Source organism: Theobroma cacao, chromosome 5, assembly GCF_053813885.1.
Source record: "Theobroma cacao isolate CCN51 chromosome 5, ASM5381388v1, whole genome shotgun sequence".
NCBI lineage: Eukaryota > Viridiplantae > Streptophyta > Magnoliopsida > Malvales > Malvaceae > Theobroma > Theobroma cacao.
Window position 1 is genome coordinate 30,322,179 of NC_142643.1, and position 14,651 is coordinate 30,336,829.

The following is a 14,651-nucleotide window of genomic DNA, read 5'->3' on the forward strand; positions in this document are numbered from 1 at the left end:
TCGTTGGTTCGATAAATGGTGGAGCCCATAGATAGATCTACTTATTAGAGTAAATCTAACAATATCACGTTCACAAACACACACACATATATATATATATATATATATATATTAAAATTATAAAATTATTAAAAGAATTACTATTTAAAAAATATAAAATATTAATTTTTTTAATTTAAGGTACACCAATTGTAATTTTAACTTTTCACATGTTATTTTGTAATTCTTTTCTCAATTAAAATTTTATGGTTAAGATTTATTCCTAAAAGAATTAGACCGCCTTAATAAAATCGTGAAAATATTTTTGTAAATTTAAAATGTATCTAATTTATTCACCGTAAAAATGTTTTAATTAAGGAAGAAATAGAAGTAGGTGACCCGTGAAGTAAAGAAGCGAGCGTAAAGAGAAAATGCGTTATGGCGTAAAGTCAACTTTATTACTAGTTACAGTACTGCAAGGGTCCGTGGTTTCAGACAAATAGAAAAGAAAATGCCTGAATAACCAACTAACTAACCGATAAGAGTATTGCAAAGTCAAATTTCCTCCTCATTCATTCTCTATTCTCCACACTAAGCTGGATTCCAGCATGGACGCCAACGATGACATTCCCTCTCCCAGTCCCAGAATCTTCGACCGTTACGCCTCTTCGTCGGACGATGATTCGCAGCCTTCCTACCCTTCCCTCCACTCCACCAACCGACGCCTCGACTACATGATTCAATTCCTTGACCGCAACCTTCTACCGCAACACTCCTCTAGTCCCAACGCCTTCCTTCCCGAGTTTGTCGCCAAAGGCGGTGGCCAGGGCATTTTCACGCTGCCCGATCGCAGAGCCCTCCACCCTAATCGCCCTCCCCACCTCGAGCTTCGACCACACCCGCTCAGGGAGACCCAGTTCGGCCGCTTTTTGAAAACGATCGCCACTACCGACCGGCAGCTCTGGGCGGGCAGCGAGAGCGGGGCGGTTAGGGTTTGGGAATTTAAAGATTTGTACGAGGAAGGGGAGGAGGAGGATGCGGCGCCGTTTAGGGAGTCATCGGCGTTATCATCGAATGGGAATGCGGCGGTGACGTGTATGGTGGGGGATGAGGGAAATGGATTGGTTTGGAGTGGGCATAGGGATGGAAGGATCAGAGGCTGGAAGATGGATTGTGAGAGTGGTGGGTTTAAGGAATGGTTGTCTGGGCAGGCTCATCGTGGGCCTGTGCTTTCCATTATTTTCACTTGTTACGGTTTGTCACCCCTTTTCTTTCTCTACATTTCTTAACGACTACAATTGTGTTTTTGGATTCCAAACGCACCTTTTAATATTAATGTGGATCCTGTTCTTGCTGCCGCTGCCTCTATGCGACGCACTAATATTTACAAGAAAGATGGGGAAAACATAAAAAGTCTAAATTGAACTTCTATGCTGTACTTAATTAATACTTTGATGGGCGGTTGATTAAGAATAGATTAGCATCTTTTTAAATTTACAAGTTTTATTCATCACCTTGTCTATCATCTTGCCTATTCTATTTTAAGTTGAAAAAAAGTAAAGGAGCAAAGGCAAATAGTCTCCGTTGCAGTTACATTTTTGAAATCTAGTACAAGTAATTCTTGATATCTGGTAGAAAACAATATGTACAACCGGAAGACATTTTATACTTTTCCTAACCATACCTCACATAATTGACAGGAAGAGTGTTTCTTTTTTTTCCCTTTAATATAAAAAATTTGATGTTGATAAATCCACGGATCTGGAAATTCACTTCAGATGATTGAACCTCCTCAAATTGTTTAAAAATGATTTCTCCCAGGTAAATAGGCGCCAAGAAGAGCAACATGTCTCTTCAAGAACGATTTCTTCATCCCTAACCAAACTTGTCACTTATAATTGCTTGCCTACATCTAGTGTCAAAGAATGGTGATCTCTTTCAAGTTATCTTATTTGCTGTAAAATTTGTTGCCCCTCACTTTTTTAATCTTGGATCCAGGGGACGTGTGGTCTGGTTCAGAAGGTGGTAATATCAGGATTTGGCCATGGGAAGCTATAGACAATGCTCTCTCTCTAACAATGGAGGAAAGGCACATGGCTTCTTTGTTAATGGAGAGATCATTTGTTGACCTTAGGAGCCAAGTTGCTGTAAATGGCTTCAGTTCTATATTAAATTCAGATATTAAGTGCCTTCTTTCTGATAATATTAGAGCTAAAGTATGGAGTGCTGGTTATCTATCATTTGCGTTGTGGTATGTTTAGAACATGAAAGCTTTGAACAGTGAGAAAGTTCTGTTTTTCTATTGATAGATTGTTGCTATGTATTTGGTTCTTCTTTTGATAAATAATAAGCTATATAGACATTCCAGGTCTACTCTCTTTCCTGATAGTCTGGATCAATTATGATGATCTTGTAGCTCGTGCTAAAACAATGCTTCCTGTCTGCACTCTTTAGCTTGTTAGTTTTGATCATTCCCTTACCACTTAACAGTGTTAGAAGAAGATGCCACATTCCAAGGACAAAGAGCCTTACTATTTAAGATTTACAATCAAGTCAAAAGTCAAAACTATGACTGAAATGGAGCATATATCATATTCTCATTAATAGCTCTCTGTGCTAAAGGAGATACTTGTATCATTTCTGTTGAATATGACATTGAAAGTACATGTAAAATTGTTAAAACTTGTTAGAGGTTTCTGTCCAAATTTGTGATGCTTTTTGAAACTATGAGGAATACAATCCAGTTTCTGCTTCAGATATTGGCTGTATAGTGCACTTTTTTCTAGGATAGAATAATCTCTAGATTGTTACAACATTTTTGTTTATTTTGAAATGTTTGTAGTTTTGGTGACAAACAAGGATGTGGAGTAATTCAACTTTATGTACAGTTAGAATTTCTTGCAACTTTTATTATATTGTTTTGGCCCCAATTTGCATTTAAATTATGTGATCTTACGTTTCTATTGTAAAGATTGTTCTTCTTGTTTCTTTTTCGATTCTTTTGTTGGGTTACTCTTAGTATTGTAAAATGACAGGGATGCTCGTACAAGGGAATTACTCAAAGTTGTCAACATTGATGGTCAAATTGAAAATAGAGTGGAGTTGTCCTTAGTTCCAGATTTTGCTATGGAAGATGAAATTAAGATGAAGATTGTTACCAGTTCAAAGAAGGAGAAAACCCAGAGTTCCTTTGGTTTCTTTCAGCAGTCACGTAATGCCATCATGGGAGCAGCTGATGCTGTTCGTCGTGTTGCAGCAAAGGGGGGCTTTGTTGATGATAGTCGGAGAATTGAGGCACTCACTATTGCTATTGATGGAATGATCTGGGTTGGGTGTGCAAATGGCTTACTTATCCAGTGGGATGGAAATGGAAATCGTATACAAGATTTTCAGCATCATCCTTCTGCTGTTCTATGCTTATGTAGCTTTGGATCACAGTTATGGGCAGGTTATGCAAGTGGTACTGTCCAGGTTCTAGACCTTGAGGGTAATAGGCTTGGACGATGGGTTGCTCATAGTAATTCTGTACTGCAAATGGCCATTGGAGCTGGTTATATTTATACCCTGGCTAAGCATGGTGGTATACGTGGATGGAATATCACATCTCCTGGACCTCTTGACAGCATATTGCGTTCAGAATTGACTGCAAAAGGGTTTCTATATACAAGGATTGAAAATTTAACAATATTAACTGGTACCTGGAATGTCGGGCAAGGGCGAGCATCTATGGGCTCACTTGAAACTTGGCTACATTCTGCTGTTTCAGATGTGGGAATTATTGTTATTGGGTTGCAGGAAGTTGAAATGGGTGCAGGTTTTCTCGCAATGTCTGCAGTGAGAGAAACTGTAAGATATCTTCTTCACCATACTTCTTGCAATGCTTGTTAATGTAATGTGAGCATTAGCATTATGATTTTTGAGTTTAATCTTTGAGAAACAAAGAACATGCCTCAGTTGCTCCTGTGAACTCTACTAAAGCTATATTCTGTTGCATGTAATCTGTTTGGGTTGGAGAAGCATGTTATGTAGATGTTGTTTCATAATAGAACCATGCAAGTATTAGTGTCTCAACTTTCTAGTCAGACTAATAGTTGCATTGACCAACTGCACCTTATAGCTTGTGTTAGGTGGAGTATGTGTCTGTTTTTAATATTGGTGTTAAAGTGAAGGATTCAAGTGGAGAGATACATGTCTGTTTTATAAAAATTCTTAAGTTGTAAGTATAGGGTTTGGGACAAATTTGATGTTTGATCATTGTCTCTCTCTAATACAAGCAAAGCATTCAACCAAATTGAATTAAAAAAGTAGAGATTCCAAGGAAGAGGATTAAGAAATATGGAAAAAAGAAAGAATCGAAGCAACCTGTGCTTCTTACAGAAAGCTTCTAGGTTACAGATTTTGCTTTACTTCCTAAATCGAACATTACAACCTCTAAACTTTAAAGACTCTGACCATTGAGTTAGATTCTCATCTGCCACTTAGTTGGTAGAAAGAAAGAGGTATAGATAGACAATAAATGTTGTATGGGGCTTGCATGGACAGTAGCTATGGTAATTATGACCACATTCTGATATGCACTTTGCGAAAGGTAGTCACTGAAGCAATGCACTATACGAGCTATAGTAATTCTTTAATACGTGACGAAGTGTGCTGAACAGAGACTTGACCAGCATGGATTTTTTTCTTGGAATTCTCTCTTCTTTAGTTGCTTTGCCACTTGGAGAGATGGTCAATCGTGAAGTGATAACTTTCATGCTGAAACCAATGGCTATTTTTAGAAATGAGATAGAAATTAACATAGCTGAAAAAGGATGTACAACTCTCGTTACCTTAATGGCAGCTAGAATGAAGTGGATTTAATATTTGCCTTCCTGCAAAGCCTGCAACAATTTTCCTTATCTAACTAATCTGTATTTATAATTAGGTCAATCTTGGTGTTTGCACTGGACCTTTCCCAAAAGGAATTAAGGGCAAGGAGAAAGGGGAAATAGAAAAAGAATGAAGAGGACCTTTTTTTTTAATCAGAAATTATTAAGCGTCGTGCTGAATATGAATGCCAAATTGTTATGCTGTATTTGACAAGTTGCTGATATGATTTCCACAATTTTCAACCTTTTTATTTATCCCCACTTTCTTGCCTCTCCTTTTCATCATAGGTAGGGCGTGACGGGAGTGCTGTTGGACAGTGGTGGTTGGATTTGATAGATGAAACATTGCGTGATATGATGGAAAGAAAATCACAGGATATGATGGGAAAGAAGTTGCATGAAAGGAAAATGTATGAACGTGTTGGATCTAGACAGTTGGCAAGCATGCTTATTGCTGTTTGGTAAGTGTCTATCGTGACAAGAACTTGGATGATTTTCTGTTCATCTTTTTCTTTTCTCCTGTTTTTTGAAGATTAAACTTCTTTTTTGTTTTGAATTATATTGCTTATTTTTAATAGTTATGTTAGATAGGACTACTTTTCTTTCCACTTGTTTTCTTGCAAGGCTGGAAGGCATGTCAGGATTTCTATGCAAAAAATCAGTAACTCTATAGTAATTAAATTTATTCTAAAACTAGATTATTTGCCCTTCTGCAAACCGGTAAAATAAAACTGTAATATGAGAACATCTTTTATATTCTTGTTTTCTTCTGTTGTAAGAAAAGGTTGTATTAGGAACTCTTCCTCGAGAAAATTCTAAGAAAAGATCACTTTGATTCATATACATTCTTTTCTATAATTTAACTTTTGAATTAATAATTAGCTGATTTCATCACAACGAGAATGTATCTTTTATGCTAAATTGACGTAATTCTGTTTTTGTGAAAATTCATTCATCATAGCTGTCTTTTTTTATTTTGCTCAATTCATCATTGCTGTCTGTTATTTGATTTCCTATCTCAACCAAAAGATGAAAGTGAAATCGGTAAAGTGATTTTGCAGTTTTAATGGATGCATAGGACCTCAATGCCTTGTTTAAGTGCATGCATGTATTGTACATAAGAGGAGTTGTTTTGAAATATAATTAACAGACTAGGCTTCTAAGGGGTACTTAGATTATTCCTAACATATGTACTTACAAAGTAGGCTTAGTTTTAAATATTTAAGCCACAAACAGGAAATAAATTACATAGTAACAAATTTCCAATATTTACAAGAAATTTTCCCATAATATGCCAAATTTAGTTGTTTTATTGATCTCTTTCTTTTCTTAGCCATTTACTCATCTTTACTTTCATGTTCTTATTAGTGCATGTTACCTGGTTTTTCGATATCTAATGGTTGAATTTGCATTTTAGGGTTGAGGGTAATCTTAAACCGCATGTTGGGGATATTGATGCAGCTGCAGTGCCATGTGGCTTTGGGCGTGCGATTGGTAACAAGGTATTGCTCATCATTAAATGGGCATATTATAAACCATTTGGTTCTATAGTTCTTGGATATTATTAAAGTTTAGTATAATTAATACATGAGCTTAATCTTATGCTTCATGCACAAGTATATTATTTTATATTAGAAATGCTATATCATACATATCAACCAAAAATTTAGGGAAAAAATTCTACCCACAAAATTAAACCAAGAAATTTACAGTTATCAAGGAAGAGAAATGTGGTGTCTTCGTACAATTCTAGTAATTCTTAAATTAAGGTGTGGGCAAGAGATTTTAATTGCCTAGTGAGAAGTTTTTGGCTATTTCTTTTTGCTGCTTTAAGTAGTTTCTAAATTCATAAGCTTGATGGATGAGAATCATTAAAAATGCTTTACTTCTTTCTATTTGGATATTCAGTTTTCACAAAGGACTGATTGGCTACATAGAAAATTATAAAAAACAAAAAAATATTGTTTTTGGCTCGTGAATTTAAGTTTGCTTATAAATTATAACTTTAATGCTTTACTGTTTTCTGTTTAACGCTGATGTACTTTTGGTTGTTCACCCAGGGAGCTGTTGGTTTAAGACTAAGAGTGTATGATAGGATATTTTGCTTTGTTAATTGTCACTTTGCTGCACATTTGGAAGCTGTTGGTCGTCGCAATGCTGATTTTGACCATGTCTATCGTACAATGACGTTTAGTCGACCATCTAATGTCTTCAATACTGCTGCTGGTATGGCGCTGTACCTGTTCTTGCCTTGCATCCTTGCCTGCTCAATGTATTTATTTTGGCTTGTTTATAGATCTAGCTTGCCATTGGTCCTTTCTATTGCAGCTGGTGCTTCTTCCGCTGTTCAAATGCTTCGTGGAGCTAATGTATGTATAGAAGCCACCATTATGTTTCGTTTGCCTTTTGAAAGGTTCATTCCTTCCAGTTAGTGTGTGAGACAGATTTGATGCTTGTACAGGCTATGGGTGCCCACTCTGTTGAAGCGATGCCTGAATTGTCTGAGGCAGACATGGTTGTATTTCTTGGTGATTTTAATTATAGGCTTGATGGTGTATCATATGATGAAGCAAGGGATTTTATTTCTCAAAGAAGCTTTGATTGGCTTAGAGAAAGGGATCAACTTCGAGCAGAGATGGAAGCTGGAAATGTTTTCCAGGGAATGCGGGAAGCAGTTATTACTTTTGCTCCCACGTACAAATTTGATAAGCACATAGCTGGTTTATCAGGTATTTTAATGTTAACTATGAATTCTTCATCTACCGTATCTGTTGCTTGTTTCTAAACTGCATTTGATGAGTCACTAAGTGTTTTTGTTACCTATCCAACTTCTGTGCATTTTATAATTCATAAAGGGGTTTAGCAATTTCACTTGTTGAAGTTTTAAGTGGTCTATTATGAGGGGCTCAGGAAAAGGTTTCTTGTTAGTGACAGGTATTATTATCTTTCTAGGAATTTGTTTGATTGACTAAAAATACCTACAGGTTATGATTCTGGTGAAAAGAAGCGCATTCCTGCCTGGTGTGACAGAATTTTATATCGTGATAGCCGACGAACTTTGGGATCTGAATGCAGTTTAGATAGTCCTGTTGTCTCTTCTGTATCACAGTAAGTTTTAATTGGTTGTTGTTTTGGGAAATGTTTAGGGATCAGTTAATGTCTTCAAAATAATTGCACGCTCTAATTTGCCGCATAATCTGTTTTGATCCTTTCTGGTGAAGGCAATGCAAGAACAGTCTTCTATGCATATCAACTTTGTCAAAAAGATTTTTGGACATTGATTGTTGTTTGACCCAGATATCTAATACAAATAGTAAATTGCCCCACCAGTCCATGACATTTTCATAATGCTTCATTTTCATCCACGATCTAAAAAGCTCAATTTCTCCATCAACACAATCTTTAGAATATGGACAGAATTTTCCACATGTATACCCACCTAAGTGTCACAAAAAATTCCAACCATATTCTGACTGGTTGTTAATGGGCGGACAGGTTTGGAACAAATTTAAAAGGTGATGGATGTAAAAATCTAGGTTTTTAGGTTGTGGATGAATAAAACATTGTGAAAAGGCCACGGAAAGACTACTGTTGCAATTTTCTCCTAATATGAATGAGGATTTGATTAAACGTTGGAAATATAATACCTAATTAAGAACTCAAGCTTTTGCTTTTTCAGGGCAGACTGCAATTTTTTTTCCTGCTATAATCTATCTTTATATCTTTGTAATTATCTTCAATGAATCCTGATATATCCTCTTAAATAGGTATGAGTCTTGCATGGATGTGACAGACAGTGATCACAAGCCTGTGATTTGCATATTTTCTGTTGAAATTGCTCGTATTGATGAGTCAGTAAGGAGACAAGAATTTGGAGATGTAATGAGATCAAATGAAGAAATTAGGTGCAAGATCGAAGAATTATACAAGATTCCAGAAACTATTGTGAGCACTAACAATATAATCCTCCAAAACCAGGACACATCAATTTTGCGCATCACAAATAAATGCGTGGAAAGCAATGCATTGTTTGAAATAGTTTGTCAAGGTGAATCTACAATCAAGGATGATGGACAAGCATCAGATCATCATCCAAGAGGTTCCTTTGGCTTTCCACTGTGGCTTCAGGTAGGTTTTTTTTTTTTTTTTTTTTTAAGCTTTAGGTGGATTATCGTATTTAGCAGGTAGGGTTCAGGGTGCTCTAATTGAAGAAAAACTACTTTAGCCATACTTGAGTGAGAATTGGTGTTGGGTCCATGATGCTAGGGCTGAACTGACTTGTGCTGGTCATTTTTTAGGGCCTTTGAAATTCTTTATTGAATAAGAGAATCAGTTGAGGGAACTTTGATTTGGAATATGTAATGATTGTGTTTGGAGCTAAATACAAATCTAACCTTAGATTTAATTGCTCTGTATCACCTGAAATCGACTAATATAGAGTTTTTGAAAATTAATTACTTTTGCATTTTTTGAGCTGTTGAACAGGGGATCTATAGTCTAATATTGTTTGGCATGCATCTTCAAATAATTTTCTTTCTTTTTAATGAAAACTTCAAATAACTAAATAGAATTGTTTTAGCTAAAACTTCGCTGTTTTTGGTTTAACCACTGCTTTGTGTTGATTTAAGACACATAGATATTAATTATGCTTTAATTAGCTTCGCATTCATGTTGACATCCATTTATTTTGTTTATCATTTTTTTCTCTACTTTTTAAGTTTCAAATTCATTTTGGCATGATTCACTAACTCTAGTTTTCTGTTCACATAATTTTTAATGTTTTTAGAGAAGTTACAGTTATGACATTAAACTTTTTTTTTTTCCATATCTGAAAAAAAGAAGAATTGGAGAAAGCAAATTTTTATTATTATTAAAATTAAAATATATTTGTAGGATATGGTGTTACATTGGAGCATACTGGCATAATTTGGTCTTTTTAGACGACCTCAGGGGAAAAAGGCTTCTTGTTGTGTGATTGTGAACATATTTTAGATAGTTTTTGCTTCTTCTTTTTTTTCTCATTTTAATTTTTATGTCTGGTATGCACACAGTTGCTATCTTTTATCGTCTAGCTTGTAACCCTTCAGTAGTTGGTTTAGGGACATCAAAATTTTGTAGTTGGCTTTGGCAGCTGACTTATGTCTGTTTAATGGAGAGGCTTTTCCATAATTGTGCTTCACTTTTATTTTGAAGTTCAGAAATATTTCATGTCATCAATGAGACCTTGTCTAAAGTGGCAAGGCGGAAGTTCTAGAACTTTGAGGTTCCAGATTCTAGTCCCACCATGTGTAGGTTTGGTTCAAATTTATATTGGATTTGTCCAGTTATATGCTAGTTTGTTGGTTGGTTTGTCTACTCAGTGATTTTAATATGAGATGTAATACTTGATTATGATTTTAATTACTACTGGTACATTTAACTTCATAAAAATAAAAAAAGAAGAAATATGTCATGTCTAGAGGATCAATTTCATTTACAAACCCAAATTCCTGTCCATTTTGATTTATTAAATATGGTCTGGCATGGTTACAAGCTTTATGGGCTTCTGTAGATATAAGAACTAAAAATTCCGGATTTTGTGTATTCAGCTTGTTAATTCTTTGGGGCTAAAGCTCTTTACACTTTGGTCATGTTTGGCGCAGGTTACTCCAGCCGCTGGTATAATCAAACCAGATCATGTAGCAGAGGTATCTGTCCATATTGAGGCTTTCCACACCCAAGAAGAGTTTGTTGATGGTTTTCCGCAAAACTGGTGGTGTGAAGACAACAGAGATAAGGAAGCTATATTGGTTGTTAAAGTTCATGGCAGGTATGCAACGGAGACGAGGAATCATCGTATCCGTGTTCGCCACTGCTCTTCAGCCAAAATGAAAAAGAAGGACCCTAAGCCTAATGATTCCCCACAAATTCAAGGAAATCTTCTTCACCGGGCTGATTATCAAAGGCTTAGTGTTTCCTATGATGTGGTTGATCATCTACGGAATTTGCATAGTCCATAAAGTGCCATTATGTAAGATATCCGCAAAATCACATGCCCTGGCTGCGTGGGTTGACAGAGCAGTAAATGAAGTGTCCAGTCTACTTTTATTAGTGTTCATAGAATGCTTATTCAGTTTACCTGGTGCCAGTTTTTGCAATGTCATCAGTATTCCTACGTGTTCTTTTTGTACTAATTTCATTCTTTTTAAGTGTACAGAATGATCGAGCGTGAGAGTAGCGTGAATCATGTCGGATTGTTTTTATCCTTTTATTCCTTTTCTTTCAGTTTCAAGGAAAATCACTATCGTATGATGAATTGTTGCTAAAGTTGGTGGCCATTAAAATTTTTTATGAGTGCCGATTCGAGATTTTATTGGATAACTCACTATTGAGTGCCATTTGAGAAGAAGCTTTCAACCCCTGGGGAAGGCTGAAGAGGGGTAAGGGGGTAACTTCATTGGGAATTGTTAGTCAACATTGATCTGCCTCGGAGCATTGTATCCTCTAAACCAGAGCCAGCTAGCCTGCTTTTATCTTAAATTAGTCTGCTGCCCATGAGACGTGCTCGGAGTGATAAATTTTTTTTTTTCAATTGAATGAAGAATATTTTGTGAAATACATAGGTAATAATAATTATATCTAATTATTGATGTGCATTGACATATACAAAATATATAATTATTGTTATTATAACTATTATTGTGGTATTTGTGATGGTGTTTCTATACAAAAAGACATCAGAAACAAAACTTTAAATAAGACCTTCAATCTTACAATAAAATATGTAGTAACTCAATATCTCTCACAGCACGTTTGGTTCGCGGAATAGGTAGGAATAAAATAGAATTGCTAATCTGTGGGAATAGAATAAAGTGAGAATAGAATAAAATAGTTATTACTTTGTTTGGTATTATGAATGGAATAGAGCAGGAATTGCTATTATGACTTATCACAGTGTTTGGTTGGTAGAAATAAGATTGGAATAAGAAAGGAATAGGTGATAAAAAGACAAAAATGCCCTTGACCATATTAACAATTATTTTCATAAAAAAATAAAATTATCCCTATTATCATTTAAATACACATTTATCCCAAAAGATAATTACCCATCATAATTATATTTTTTCCCAATTACTAAAAATAATTATTATTTAATCACATATTTTTATAAATAGATAATTATTTAAAAATATAATTTAATTATATTATATTTTATCTATCATAATCAATTAAATTTGTGTATAGATTTTTTTTAAGCCAATTCTTCATATATTATGAATCATTTTCATATATTATGAATCATTTTTTTCTAACAAAAAATGTAAATTATGTCTTTTGATAGATTAAATGCAAATTCATAAACCCTTCTAAAAAAAGAAGAAAATCATTTTTTTTAACCCAACATTTGGTGCTGCGGAAACATAAATGGCAAATAGAGAAATACCGTGTCTTTCAATTTATTATTTGCATTCCATATTTGGCAAGAAAATGACAATTTACCATTTTAACTAAAGCATATTAGCATGGAGACGGTATAAATATTAAAAGAGCATTGTAATACTAAATGCCTTTTAGATGAAAATATTAGTACATATAATCTACAAATCATGTCTAGTTCAGAAAAATACACTGACTTTGAAATTAATGGATGAATATTCATCCTATTACACTAACTTACAACATGCATAAAACAAATAAAGTCGCTACAATAATATCACCCTTATACAACTACTAACATAACTGTCAATTCAAAAGGATTTTGACTTGTTAATGAACCTCATAATTAATATCAACATCAAGCACAAGTGCCCAAAAGTTACAATCTCTGGAACTTACCTTTACAAAAAGTTTTAGATTAATCCAAGCTCAACAGTCAGCAAGAAATGTCCTCAGCCATTCAAGTCTTCGATCAGGATCAATACTAAAAAACACAAACATAAGAGTTGGAGATTCTGGAAGTTTAATTGAAGCTAAAACCCTTTCCATCGCTGTCAATCCCTCTACTTGACTTAAAATCCCATCCAACTCTTGAGCTTTTTGTTGGATGTTCACCTCTGCCCCAACACTTCTGCTAAACTCAATTCCAGCCTCTTTTATGCTTTCACCCAATATCGTTGCAGCAGCAATAATTGATTCAGATGTGATGGGATCACCCGTCTCATTTAGCCTTTTCCTCTTCCTTGTTGAAGTTGTGTCACTTCTGGGAGCTGAAGTTTGAGGTTGAATATTGGAAAAATCCTCATCCTCAAAATTATATCCAGCTAGGTTTTCACCTTCAATTTCCTCATTGATTGTATCATTACAGTCCTGCATTTCTTCAAGGATATCTGCTGCAGTTTGTGCATCTTTCCCTGTTGCACGATCTCTTGCATAAATTATACTTAGCTCATTGAAGAAGGGAAAACTCTTTCTTCTAAAAGGGGCAGCCTCCTTATGACTCAAATAACAAAAAAAAAAAGACTATTAGTTATATTATTAGTAAGAAACTAATATGAAAATAATTAAATAACCCAAACTAAATAACGTACCTGTATGTAAGCTTCCCATACTGGATCATCAGCAACAACCATATTCCTTTGATCATCCCACCCAAATCCACTAGTATGTGTCCCTTGCACCATATCATATATAATAGCCCATTCTTTTTTCAAAGTCTTTATTCTAGACTCTATGTGGGGCTTCGTCTTCAAGTTTGCATCTGGTAATTTTGTTGCAAGCATATTTTCAAGTTCTATTAAATAACCCCCTCTAAACCTAGTGTCAGCATTATATTTCCCTATATTGTGCAAATCAATCAAAGCTGTAACAAGTGCAACATCTTCATGATGATTCCATTTTCTTTTGGTTCCCTTTGAACTTTGAGAAGCTCGTGCTGAAGATGTGGACATTGTTTTCTACCATACACCAAATATTTAATTATAAAAAATATTATTAAAATGCTGTCAAAAATAAATATATTCAATAATATATTAAAACTACTCAAACTTTATTCACATGATAAAAAGTACAATATAAACAACACAATTAACAACAACAATTGACAAAACAATAACACGTTAAGAACAAATTAAAAAAAAAGTACAACTTGAACTGGCAAAGGAAAGAAACCCAGCAATAGTCCTTCAGTATCAATATGCCTAACAAATGTCAATCATCATTTTGCCTAGATGCTTGCCATTCATTGAACATCTGATTTGCTAATTCCATTCTGAAATTACCCCAAACATCAGTAGGATCAATAGTACTTATAAAATCCTCATCAACTGCTATGTTGGTTTCAACATATTCCCCTAAATCCATTTCAATAGGGTCAAAACTCATCTCCCTCTTAATAAAATTATGAAGCAAACAACAAGCTATAATAATCCTATGATGTATCCTAATCGGATAAAATGATGGACTCCTAAGAATACCCCATCTCATTTTCAATAACCCAAAACATCTCTCTATAACATTGCGAGCAGCAGCATGTTTCATATTAAAAAATTCTTCAGGACTGCTTGGTTCATGGCCTTGACGCCATTCATTCAAATGGTATCGTTGACCCCTATAAGGTGCAAGAAAGCCCTCACAATTTGTATAGCCCGCATCAACTAGATAGTAACAACCTATATAAAACAAACTAAATAAGTTATTTCCTTATTTAAGTAGAATAATCATATAGTACATAATTTGAAATACTTTCCCATTATCATAGGAAAGCTTACCATTAGGCACTTTAAGTCCATTTCTTCTCCTTAGTGCATCTCGAAGAACTCTGCCATCAGCTACAGACCCTTCCCAACCAGGAAGAACAAAGACAAATTGCATGTCAGGTGTACATAC

General features: G+C 34.9%; 2 protein-coding genes across 3 annotated transcripts; one reads left to right on the plus strand and one right to left on the minus strand.

Annotated features, from left to right (window-relative positions):
- Positions 1-475: 475 nt before the first annotated feature.
- Positions 476-11,442, plus strand: FRA3 (Endonuclease/exonuclease/phosphatase family protein). Of its 2 annotated transcripts, XM_007028365.3 has the most exons (11): positions 478-1,233; positions 1,978-2,230; positions 3,015-3,825; positions 5,136-5,308; positions 6,265-6,349; positions 6,908-7,073; positions 7,176-7,216; positions 7,309-7,576; positions 7,832-7,955; positions 8,615-8,975; positions 10,490-11,442. In XM_007028365.3, exons 1-11 carry the CDS (start codon positions 588-590, stop codon positions 10,844-10,846), a joined length of 3,285 nt encoding a protein of 1,094 aa, XP_007028427.3. In that variant the 5' UTR covers positions 478-587; the 3' UTR covers positions 10,847-11,442. The 2 variants fall into 2 exon arrangements, with proteins under 2 accessions (XP_017977286.2, XP_007028427.3); XM_018121797.2 differs by having other exon boundaries at positions 476-1,233; positions 6,908-7,216.
- Positions 11,443-12,692: 1,250 nt separating this feature from the next.
- On the minus strand, positions 12,693-13,714 carry LOC18596437 (uncharacterized). The gene is made up of 2 exons (XM_088806624.1): positions 13,355-13,714; positions 12,693-13,256 (listed from the first exon to the last, which is right to left on the minus strand). Exons 1-2 carry the CDS (start codon positions 13,712-13,714, stop codon positions 12,693-12,695), a joined length of 924 nt encoding a protein of 307 aa, XP_088662750.1.
- Positions 13,715-14,651: the final 937 nt, after the last annotated feature.

What these genes read in the sequence shown, in the direction of transcription:
- FRA3 (XM_018121797.2), top strand. Translation starts at nt 588, where the DNA reads ATGGACGCCAACGATGACATTCCCTCTCCCAGTCCCAGAATCTTCGAC. An exon ending in TATCTATCATTTGCGTTGTG is followed by an intron (nt 2,231 to 3,014) that starts GTATGTTTAGAA and finishes GTAAAATGACAG; the next exon opens with GGATGCTCGTACAAGGGAAT. An exon ending in GGCGTGCGATTGGTAACAAG is followed by an intron (nt 6,350 to 6,907) that starts GTATTGCTCATC and finishes TTGTTCACCCAG; the next exon opens with GGAGCTGTTGGTTTAAGACT.
- LOC18596437 (XM_088806624.1), bottom strand. Translation starts at nt 13,714, where the DNA reads ATGTCCACATCTTCAGCACGAGCTTCTCAAAGTTCAAAGGGAACCAAA. An exon ending in TATGGGAAGCTTACATACAG is followed by an intron (nt 13,257 to 13,354) that starts GTACGTTATTTA and finishes TTGAGTCATAAG; the next exon opens with GAGGCTGCCCCTTTTAGAAG.